The 12,524-nt window shown below is 38.8% G+C and overlaps 1 protein-coding gene across 1 annotated transcript in view; it reads right to left on the bottom strand.

Moving 5' to 3' along the window:
• Positions 1–283: 283 nt before the first annotated feature.
• CLVS2 (clavesin 2) overlaps positions 284–12,524 on the bottom strand; it is a 63,359-nt gene continuing 51,118 nt past the window's right edge. The window contains exons 4-5 of the mRNA XM_055311733.1: positions 7,119–7,339; positions 284–599 (exon numbers count right to left, since the gene is read on the bottom strand). Of these exons, the coding sequence (XP_055167708.1) occupies positions 512–599; positions 7,119–7,339 (309 nt within the window). The 3' untranslated portion in view covers positions 284–511. The remainder of the gene's footprint in view (positions 600–7,118; positions 7,340–12,524) is intronic.

Here is a 12,524-nt window from a genome sequence, read left to right as displayed (position 1 = left end):
TTACATTTATCATCCTAATTTCCTAGAATCATCTAGTCACCTGTGTCCATTAAAAGTATACTGGAATATGACAGTTTCAGAGAAAAACATAGAAACAATCACTATGATAGCTGAAATATGGCTTCATAGGAAACAGGGCTACATTTAATTAGCTTCCATTGAGTACGTGTCTTTTCTGTTTTTTGTTATAGTTCATACCACTGGCATGGACTCATGAGCCAATTTTTTCCAATTTCAGTTACTACCAAAGTTTACAAACTTGATGTGAAGATTACATTATATTTACAAAGAACTTGGCACTTACAGAATAAATTATTGACTTTTTTTTCTTTAACTCCAGACCAGGGCACCCATGGTTCAAGCGAATGGGAAAGCCCAATGTCTTATTTTATATTATGCTACATTAACATGAATAAATAAGTTTCCAGCTGGTCATTCCTCCACAGTGCTGTCCCTGTTGCTGAAAACAAGTACCTTCCATTTCTAATCCATGGGGAGTGTAGAGAAGTTATCAGTCCAGAGAAAGCAAAGGTTGCATGTTTTCTTCTTCATTTTTATCCATGCGTTTTAATACTGTAGGATCCACTACCGATTGGGATCTGGAAATGATAAGGCCAATGTCAGTGAGTAATTATTAAATAATCACATTCCCTTCCCTGTCTTTTCTCCATTATTACCTGTCTCAGAGATGCGGATTATCTTCCCTACATCAAGGAATTTATGAACTGAGAATGCTGAAAAATTAGAGTGGGGCACACTTACGTTGGGTTTTGCATCAGAGGAAGAAAAAAAAATCCCCTCTGAATTCTAAATAGAATAATGAACAGCAAAGGCTTCTGAATGTACCATAATAGGCTTACATTCTCCTCTTCACAGAGAATTTATAGAATAGGACAGATCTGTGATAATAGAACATTTCCAAGTAGGAAATTATTACAGTGAAACTACTGTTATGAGAAATGAAATAGAAACAATAAGAAACTTGATTCCTCTCCTAAAGAGCATTATGAGGGGTGCCTGCATGACTCAGTTAAGCCAAGACTCTTCTTGATTTCAGCTCAGGTCATGATCTCAGGGTGGTGAGATTGAGCTCTGCATTGGGGTCCAATCTGGGGGTGGAGCCTGCTTGAGATTCTCTCTCTCCCCCTCTCCCTCCACCCTCCCCCAGTTCTCTTGCAACCTCTATCTCTCTCAAATAAATAAGTCTTTAAAGAAAAGGAGGTCTGTGAAGCAAATTCAACATGAATGTGCATTTTTTGACCATCATATTTTATTTCTAATGACCCCATTAGAAAAAAAAATCAAAATTTGAATGTGAGACTTTGTCAGATTCCCCACTAGAACATCCAAATAAAATCAGTCTTACTCTGGAAAGTTTTGTGAACCGACTTAAGATTTTTTTAAAAAGCAAAGCAAAACAAAACAAAACGAAAAAACAAAACCTCTTTTGTCTAGGCAGGGGCACTTTCTGATTAGGAGAGCAAGTATCTGAACTCCTTACACACGCTTTTGATAGTAGGTGGGAATTATATCTCAATTCATCATTAGGAAACAACATGAAACTGAGAAGGAGGAAAGTCAATGAAACATGCTACTGTTATGGCAGGAAACTGCATTCTTAATAGCTATGGCATTAAAGAAGCAGCTGCCCTTTTAAAATTCTCCTCGGTAATGAATTTTCCCCCTGCTGCTGCATTCCAGCCAATTGGCTATTGCTGTGGCAATATGCCTCTTAGCAAACCTCATTAACTCTCAAGAAGAAAGACTATAAGCTAAAATACAACTGCACATGCTAATGAAAAAGAACAGCAATGGAACTAATTATCAAAGCAAAAATAATTATAGGATTAACTGATTAATTGACGCATTCATTTAAATAAACTTAAATTCATTTCTAAAGAGGGAACAAAAAGAAAGGCGAGGACATTAAAACAAGAATGTTGTATTTCCTAAGTCATTTTCACTATTTTATCTCAATAATACATTATAGGTCAATATATGTCTGTATCAGACAGGAGATCAACTAAAGTTGAATTAGCAGATGAGAAAGAGAGAGAGAGATAAGGAGAGGGAGAAGGAAAAGAAGAGGAAGCAGAAGAAGGGATTTTGCATCACTTTTAAGTGCAATAATAATTTATCTTAGGAAAAATGATTTATCTCAAGAATAAAATACATTCTAACACAGTGGACAACTGCACAAAACACTTAGGAATTAGACCTTTAATATTGTTTTACTTAGACTAATATTTAAAAAAATATATTTCCCAAGAAAAATCCATGCTAAAATACAAAAAAAAAATGTTTACTTAATGTCCTATACTGAAATATTAACTTGACAACTGGTCCCCACTAAACCATAAGTTCCATGAGCAGAGACTTCATCAGTTTCTCTCCTTATGGTGAACACAACGTGTATCATAGAGGCTATTACACAACACTGTCTCCATATCTTCAATTCTATCCAAGAAATAGTTTGCAGACTGAAAGAATTTTGGGATTAAGCATTTAAAACAAAGAGTAATAAAGATAAAGCAATTCACCTATAAAAAAAAGAAATTCTTAACAGAAAATATGTTTCAAAATTCTCACAAAGTTAGATTTAGTCTATAAATGTTGATGCCTATCTTAATGACATCAATTAATCCACACCAAAGCTCTTCAGACAACACAAAGTATGCAATTTAAGCAGTTGCTGTGAGGTTCTATTAAAACACATATCATGTACACACATGGGCACGCACACCCACATACAATCTTTTAAATCCTTATGTTCCTTGACTATTTAAAAAAATGATTAGAGGATATGGTGACTTTAATGAAATATTTTAAATTACAGTGCACTATCAACCTGGAATTAAATTTCTAGTTTGCTTTTATCATGCACAACTGGTATCAGAATTGTTGGATGATGAATGCTGGCTCCATATGTAGAACAATTCCTCAATAAAACAAGTCAGGCAGAAATGATTTCTGATTAAGAATTTTTTTTTGGTATTTAATTGTCCCAAGTGTACCATTATTTTAGTCCAGATTTTTCTCTGTCTTATCCAAAACAACAGGGCTGTTTGTGCAGGACCACAACCTATTAGTGCATCGGTCTGTTTCTGCTGCAATAGAAGGTGTTGTTTATCATTAACTCATAGCATATCTCAGTGGACTCCAGATAGCCTCTGCTGTCTTTGCAATAAATAACTTTTCTTTTTTTCACGAAACCCAAGAATTTAATTATTCAGGTATCATGTATCCATTTGCCATGAGCCCACAATATTGTGCTATACCTTAATGTAGGAGGATAGATTTTGGACAGAAAGGGATTCTGATTCTAGTTCTGCTAATTTACTAGCTCTTAGGACCAGGAGGAAACTATTTAAACTTCCTAGATTTTGTTCTTTTAACTACAAGATGGAGAAAAATAACACCTACACCATACAGATGTACTAAGGATCAAGTTCAATGATGTGTACGTAAACCACAGCACAAATTCTGGCAAAAAAGCAAATGGTAGCAGTTAGGGAGATGATTTTTGGAGTTGCATAGCCTGTTTTTCAGTATTAGCAGTGCTACTTTGTGGCTATGTGACATGTGGAAGTTACTTACCTTCTCTGTATCTGGGTCTCCTCACCAAAGAAAGGGGAATAGCACTATCTAATTAACTGTTTACAGAAGCAAAGGAGTCAATATATACAAACCATTATTAGATGGAGTCTGACAAGTAGTAACAGTAGATGTTGAATATTATTCAATAAAATCGGAGCTCATATCACAATGGCAATGGTTCACTGCACTGTTACGTGCCTATGCTAGGCACTATCTCAAGTACTAGAGATATAAGGTGAAAGACTTTCCCCTAGTATAAGGCCCCCATAATCCACCGAACTTTGTATTTTTCATGTGACTATCTATGTTATCCCTCCACAAACTAACACAGGGGCACAAAGTCATCTTCCTACACATCTAGCTAAATTCCCCTGACGGGGGAAATATCTACAAGTCTTTGGTGAAGAAATGATTCTTTTTCCCTCTCAATCTAATGATATTCCAAAACTGGGGAAAAAATGGAGGAGGGGAGACCAGGGGGAAACCTAGGAACAATTTTCTCCCATCCTTGATGGGGAACTGACACTCCCTGACACACAGAAGGTGAGAATCAAATACAGTAATTTTCTTAAGCTCATTCTTCATAAGTTTTCAGATAAAACCCTAAAAGCTTCGTATTATATAAAACCTACACCAAGCAAAGCATGTCTGAAATTCTAATCAATCCACATCAGAAGCAAGAAACTCAGGGTTGGGGAGGTCAACGTGCTATGAGCCAAGTCTGCAAGAGGACAGAATGGCCTAATTAATTGGAAAGGAAAATCAGGATCCAAAAAGACTTCAAAAGGTAGACAGACTGAGCCAAAACTAACAAGATGGTGTTAATCAATTAAAATGATGTGCTTGGGGAAAAAAAAAGCTAAACACAGAAAGAGAGAATTATGAAGACATGGATCTATAAGTAAAGAGCCTCTTCTAGTGCTAGGGAGTTCAATATGAGTCAGCAATGTGCTCTGGCTGCCTGAACTGCAGCAACAGTCAACAACAGACACCAAAGGAAGCCAATGAGGGCAAATGCTAGGCAAAGCATTCTGGTACTGAAGCGCAAGTAGTAATAGCATCAGAAGTCCCCTATTCAGACAAAGCCACTGAAGTCTTCATGAAGCCTAATTTGGGGATGGGGCATAACACTAAATAAAATGAGTCAACTGACAGGCAGAAAATAAATGAGGTGACTGACAGGGAGAGACCAGCATGAGGAGAAAATAGAGTTGATTAAGACCTAGGGCCTGATAAAGACCTAATGGCTCTTTTAGCGAGGTGACTTTGGATTGGGAGATGCAGGAAAAGAGCATCCCATGCAGCCATGACAAGTGGCCATTAGAGAGGATCGAGCCCGAGAAGGAGGCTACAGGAGCAGAAAGAAGGATATTGGGGCTGAAAGATGGGGAAGAGAGAGAAGGTGGGAGACACATAGAGGAGTGAGGGGGGCAGGATCAGATCACATAGCACTTTGTAGGCCATGCTACAGAATTTATTTTATTCACTGTATCGTCAGCAGCTACTAAAAAGAAATTAGAGAAATAAAATGATCTGACTTATATTTAAAAAGATCTTTCAGATTGCCACATGGATGATAAATGGGAGCCAGGGGAGCAGGGTCAGGTGAGAGGCAAAGACAACAGGTAGGAAGTCTGGGAGGAATGCAGGCACACAGACTGTAGGTGATAGGATACACACAGATTGTGTAGGATATGGAGAGAGATGTGCTCAGAGGAGGGGACCATGTTGGTGAACAATTCACAGAAGTGGGTGAAGGAAATGAGCATTATTAGCTGGTAAGGAGAAAAACCAAGGATCACAGATGACAGCTGTTTCCAAATCCTTATATAGCTCAGTTCCAGAGTTGAGAGCACTACATCATACTATCTGGAAGGATAGATTAGGAAGATTTACATCAACAACATGGTTGCTCTACACCTCATGGATTAGAATCCCAGTCCACTACATGCAGACTGTGTGATTTTGAGGAAACAATATCTGTTTAACAGGGTGGCTGTGAGGATTACATAAATTAATGTTACAAAAAAGACATCTCAAAAGGGCCCGACTCATGATAAGTAGATAGTAAAAGGCAGATTGTAACAACAATTAGGATCATTATTTTTATCAGAAGGAAGTTATTCTTAGGAAACTGGGTTTTAAATTTTTGTTTTAGAAAAACTGTTTTGAGAATTTGATGAAATATATGCCATTTCCTCTAGAAAAACACACAAATATATATATATATATATATATATATATATATATATATATATATATAGAACTCACAGTAAGAAGCCCTGTTTTAAGAGAAAGGAGTTGAGAAGCCCAGACTTGGCTTATACATAAGGTTGTTTATTGGTGAAGAAATGAAAGCTGGAGATGTCTCCAGTCATTCCTTTCTCTCCAACACATCGCAGAGCAGCCTGGGGAGAGGAAGACACCACACGCACAACAGTAGCAACAACAGCAGCAGCTGTACAAAAAGGGCCGCCTCTAGGAACAAAGGTGCCCCTGCATGAGCAGAACTATGACCAAGGGACCATAAGGTTTTTATCAGAGGCAAGTGTGAGGGGTGACAGGGGCAATGCCTTGGTCCTCCCTGAGCTAGGTGAAGAGAGACTTGCAGAAGCTGTGGTTCTTAAATTTCTGTAATGGGAAATAAGCTGAGAAATAATACTCGTTACTATCGTCCAGGTGAACTCTGGGGTGCTGCGGCCTGGGGGAGGCTGAAAAATTAGGTATCTTCTGGTTTGTTACAGAACGCAAGCTCAGAGGTAGTTATGCATTTGGGTATGTTCAGCAACTCCCCCACCCTCCATAAATGCTAGGTGATGGATGTGTGTGTGTATCCACTGTGAATCCAAAACACCAAGGGAGGTGCGTATTATAGAGCATCGGTTCAACAAATCTGTCCTGATGGAAAGAAAACAGGCATAAAAGTACCTTGAGAATCAAAGCAGGGAATCAGCATCTCACTCAAGAATGAACTTTATAAAGAGTAAAGCTATAGGAAAATAGAATGTTTTGCCCCAGGAACGGCTAGAGTTTTAAATCAGAAACATGGCTGAGACACTAAAGGGAGCATATAAGGTTTTAAATGTATTGTTTGAAATGTGTGCGCATGTGTGTTTGCCATGGATCTCTTTCTTCCAATGAAATCTTATACTAGAGTCTAGTAAATTGCCTGGATAGAGGAGAGTTGTTCTCACTGTGGTCACAGGCACTGTCCCCACCCCACCTGCTTGGCCTAAGACACTCCCCCCAGAACCGTAAGAGTACAGTTTGAAAACCACTAGATTTAGTGACCCCTAACAGCCTTATTAGATTGTCTGTGAATATAAAACAAAACTGAGTTGACATAGCCTTGAAGGACTTTGTCTTTGACTCAATATTCCTAGATTAGACATCTAGGAATGGGGACGAAAAAGGATTTAAGATCCCACCAAATACATATTCCCCCAAATTATAAGCCCTGGAATTAATGTGGGGTATCCCTATGCTGGCTGCTGCCCACTTCCCAGCCACCTCCAGCATACCTCTTCATGGACTTGGGGGAGAGTTCCTTTTCCACCTCCTTCACAGGCATGCTGTAGGAGTCTACATTGTATTCACTGTCATCATCATATTCGTGGTCTAGCAGTGTTCTTGCCCACGTTCCCATGTCATAAGGGGGCAGCATTCCTCCAAACTCAGAAGGCAGGATCTCGGGATGAATTAGTTGGTGTAGACTGTTCAGGTTGTTACCATGCAAAAATATCTACAAATGCAAGAAGAAGGGTGAGGAGAAGAAACACGCATGGGAGGATTCATACCATCCAAATGCTAGGAGGAAGGAGTGAGGATAGGAAAAGCAAAAACAAGAGTTTTCCATGTCTGTTAAAATATTTAAGTCCTTTATTCACTCTGTGACACAAACAGGGCTGGTACTATTATCCTACTATTTCCTATAAAAATTCCAAGGCGTTGGAATTGTAAGCAGTTTCTCGAAAGTCAGACAGTGGTTAGGTTAAAGAGCTGGAACCTGATACTTGGTTTCCTACTTTATAATTGAGGACATGAGCAGAATCCAATGTGCATGCTGATCTGTACATCATCTTGATGTTAGTTGTGCAAAGCTAATGATGTGCATAATGCATGCTGTTAAAATAGAGCCTTCTCATGAGGGACTCATCAACTATAGAGCCCATCCAAGTTATTAAGCCCAAAAGCTGTTACCAGTATGGCTTTCTTTTTTATCATCAATAAAAATAAGAACACTGTAACCACTAAATTACAGCTTTGTAATGCAAAGTGTGTGATGTAAATAAAAGTGGATTAGCATCATCATAATAAAAGGTTGAGTGAAGGTTCACATCCCAAAGGACTTGTGTTCTATAATGTTGCCAGCATCTTCTCTGCAAGAGGTTTCCACCACGCTTATTATTCAAATAAAAATGGAATAATGGAGTGAAAATGTAAAGCTGTATGTATACATCAATTATTTGGTATGATTGTCTCCTAGAGCTTTAAAAAAAACTGAAAAATTATCGAGGCACCTGGTGGTTCACTCAGCTGAGCTTCCAACTCTTGGTTTAGGCTCAGGTCATGCCCTCGGGTGGTGGGATCAAGCCCTGCATCAAACTCCATGTTCAGTGTGGAGTCTGCTTGAGATTCTCTCTCTCTCCATCTCTTTCTGTCCCTGCCCTGCTCTCTCTCTCATAAATAAATAAACCATTGCACGGAAAAATTATTCAAGGTACATACTCAGGATTCATTTTCCCATAAGTTGCTATCTCTTTTCTCTTCCTTCATTTCCATCTCAAAACTATAGATCAGCCTTCTCTGAAAAAGCATTCGTGTCCTCTCATATAATTTATGTCATATTTTTTAATGATTATAGCTTGTAAGTAACTTAGAAATCGTCACTTATGGCTTATAAGGGACTTGTACTTCAGGTTCTTGATGAATAGACTAACATAATTATCTTTGCTTTCCGTAATTTTTGAGTTGACTGACGTCAACATATAGAAAAACAAAGAAAAACCAGTCTACAACATACAGCAAAATGATAGGGATAGGAATTGTCAACTAACAAGTAATTTCAACAGATTTCAGACCAGGAAAAGCAGATGAGAGCAGGTCACTGGCCAAAATAGGCAGAGCAAATGGCTGCCTGAAATACTTGACGTGGAGCCTACAGAGGTGGAAGATGCCATCTGCTCCAATGTATATTAGGTTAATTGCAAAGTTTATACCTTCCCACTCCTCTTTGCAGAGCACAATAGCACCCCCTACACACACATACACACACACACACACAGGGTTAGATTCTTCTCATAAAAAATCAAAATAATTTGGGGGGGGGATAGTTAAGTTCTAACACTTGAAACTCTTGTTTTATTAATTATACGACCTTATTTCATTAGATGTGTTTCTTCACGTAAGAAACGTCTTTCAAGTTATGCGCGAGATCTCATAATAAATCCTTAGAGAAGTAAATGAAATCCTAGCACACTCCTTCCTCTCTCTCTGCTAACATCCTGCTACCTCCTCCCTCAACATCACTTTCAGCTTTGGCCTTGTTTTCTCTTTCACTGAAAAAATAGGGCAACCAGATGCGACCCACCCACCAGCATCTGTGTCCATATGCTGCGCCTCCGCTCCTAGTACAATGGAAAGATAAACTCTACAAAGGCCACCCTCTCCACCTGTGCACTAGAAGCCATCCCCTCTCCTCTACTCAGATTGCTCAAGAAATTCTCTTCTGTCTCTCACATCATCAAATTTCCTCCGTCTGCTGGATCTTTTCCATCAGAGGACAAACTTGCCAACTCTTCTCTTCCCATTCCCCCCTCAGACACACAAAACGTCTCTTGGCCAGACTTCTACTTCCAGTTATTATCTTATTTCTCTCCTCTTTATTACAAAACTCATCAAAGGAGTTGTTTATTTTCACCTTCCAAATACACTAGTCCCATTTTTCCTGAATCCAGTCCAGACAGGCCTTGCCTCCCACTCTACAGCATGAAGACAGCTCTTGTCGGGCTTTTTCTCATTGCTAAATCAGTGTCCAATTCTCAGCCCTTATTTTTCTTGAACTCTCAGCAGCATTGGATATAAATGACTCTCGTCATTGAAACATTTATTCCCAGCATCTCTTGATTTCCTCCTACTTTGGCAGATGCTTCTTTTCAGTCTCTTTTACCAATTATTCCTCATCAGCCCAACATCTTAGTGTCACAGAGCTCCAGACTTCACTTCTTAGATTTATTCTTTTCTCTAAGTGTACTTACTACTCCCTGGTGATCTCATTCAGTCTACTGGCCCTAAATATTGTTCACACAGTGAACATTTATATATCGAATCCAGACCATTCCTTTGAACTTCAGATTGCTCTTTCCACTCTCTACTTGACATTTCCACTTAAAAGGTCAATGGGCACACACACAAAAAAGAGGTCAGTGGGCACCTCCAACTTAATATGTCCAAAACTGAACTTACAACTTTTTTCCCGAAATCAGTTCCTCTCTCTTTTCAACATCAGTTACTGGTATGACTGCTTCTAGTTTCTCAGGCTAAGACCTTCAACTCATCCTTATTTGCTTTCTAAGTTGTCAGTAAGTCTTTTTGGTTCTTCATTCAAAATATATCATGAATCTGAACATTTGACCAATTCCGCCCCTACAACCTTTAATCAAACTACAATTATCCTTCAAATTGTATTACTGTGCTAACCTTCTAACTGTTCTCCCCACTTCCACTCTGACCACCTACGCTTTATTCTCAACACAGCAGCCAGAATGACCATATCACAACGTTAGTTAGATCATGTGTCCCTGCTCACAATTCTCCACCGGCTTTTCCTTTCCCTTAGAGTAAATCTTCTAAGGCTCTCCATAAACTCTTTCACTGAACACATCTCATACCTCCTCCCTGCTGAAACACACGATGCACACATTTGTCTCAAGACTGAAGAGTCTTGTCTTTAGATATCTCCATGGCTTCTTCTTTCATATCCTGCAAGCCTTTCATTTATTCAAGTTTTCCTGTTATTTTTCTCCTTACATTTTTTCTCTTCTACCATTTCATGCAAGAATGTCTTGTTCTTGTGGGCTCCCTTGCCTCTGATTACCTTACTATTCTAAGAATTAGCCTAAATAATACTTTTATTTTACTTCCCTACACTGTGTCATTAAGATTATGGTAGGTGACCTGAGTGGAAGGGAGGGAAGTAAAATGTGTTTGGGAATCAGCAAAGAATAGAAGAGAGAGTCCATCATATTGAGGAACAGGTAGAAAGTTGCGCCAATCAGTGGGGAGGCCTGTTTTCCTGTCAGCTCTTGCGGAGTGGCAAGACCATAACCCTAGAATAGCTGAAGAGTGCCTGAGGTTGAAGACTAGCCATTTGGGTTCTAGCTTTAGTGGAGATGCTATCTTTTTTCACAGACAACTTGGGGGCAGAAGGAGATCTTAATTCAAGGAAATAATACTGGCTTGAAGAGTAAGGATGTCCAAAGAGGCCATATTGGATGGGAAATTTGGCTCCATGTAAAAGATTCCAGATATTAATGAGATTTTGAGAAGAAAGGATTCTATATCACCTAGGGTTGATATTCCCATCAGTCCAGTATGTTGGAGACTCAAAGTCAAATTTCATTTAATCAGAAAAAAATAAAGAAAGTCCAGTATGTTGGTGACTCAAAGTCAGATTTCATTTAATCAGAAAAAAAATAAAGAAAGAACCATTTGTCTTTGGTGACAAAAGATTCACAACTATTCCTTAGTTTTCTTTTACCAGTTTTTCAGAACACAGATTTATAGCATCTGCGGTATAAAGCGTTTGAGTAATATTATGATGCTGGATCACTTGGAATACCAGTAAATATAATAGCTTTGTGCTTTATATTGATTCTATAGGTAGAAACCAAAAAGTGTTTTAACCTATAACTATTTTCTCATATGAAGATTTACAAGTCGTATAGTTTTAATCAAAATGGTAAGGCTCAGATACCTCCCTCCCATCTAGAATAATGCTAGTAGCAGTGAATTTTTCTAAGCATTGTCAAAATTACTCAATTCAATCAAATAGCCCCAGCCCTGGAGGTTTCCTCATTTTCTTAGACTTGATCCTCTTTAGTCGTTTTCCACAGAGCAGAACACCCTGCTTGATCCTCTTTAGTCTTTTTCCACAGAACACCCTTCAGAACAAGTCACCCTGTCCTCAAGTCTTTCAAACTTTTTCCCCGATCATTCTGACTGAAAGCCCAGAACCTTGCAGTTGAATACAAGCCCCCACATGATTTGGCACACCGTATTCCCTTCTATCCCATCGTGTATCACCCTCCTCAGTAGCTCATTCTGCTCTAGCTTTCTGAGCCTTCTTGCTGTTTGCCTAGTATATCAGGCAAGTTTCTACCTCAGGGCCTTTGTCTTTTTGGAACGACCTTCTTAATAAATCCACATGGTCAGCTCTACTATCTCCCAGGTGTGATTTAGAGCAATTTGCTTAGCCTTCTGTGCCTCATTTTCTCATCCCTAGAAGGAGAAAAATAACAGTGCATCCCCTAGAGCTGTCCTTGTAAGGATTAACGGAATTAACATATGTAAAGTCCTTAGAACAGCATGTGGCATAGAGTGAATACTACAGAAGGATTCACTAGTGCAATATGTACTAAAAGCCCCAGCAGGTGTTTTGGATCCTGATCATCTCTTCATAAAACAAAGTTTGGAAGCGTTATTTGTGAAGCACATCAATACACTTTTCTGAACTCTAACATGTAAATTAATTCCATTCTCACCGGTAGAAACAATTCCTGATATAAATTACAATTTTTTACAGAGTCTTCCCCCTTTACTGCCGGAACATTTTCAACAAATTCATATACAGAAGACCTTCTGTTCAATAACGGTTGATACAAACACATATTTAGCAATTATTTCCCCTTTATGCTCACAATGAGGCC

Source organism: Nyctereutes procyonoides, unplaced genomic scaffold (genome assembly GCF_905146905.1).
Source record: "Nyctereutes procyonoides isolate TBG_1078 unplaced genomic scaffold, NYPRO_anot_genome, whole genome shotgun sequence".
Lineage (NCBI taxonomy): Eukaryota > Metazoa > Chordata > Mammalia > Carnivora > Canidae > Nyctereutes > Nyctereutes procyonoides.
This window is presented reverse-complemented; position numbering and strand designations above follow the sequence as displayed.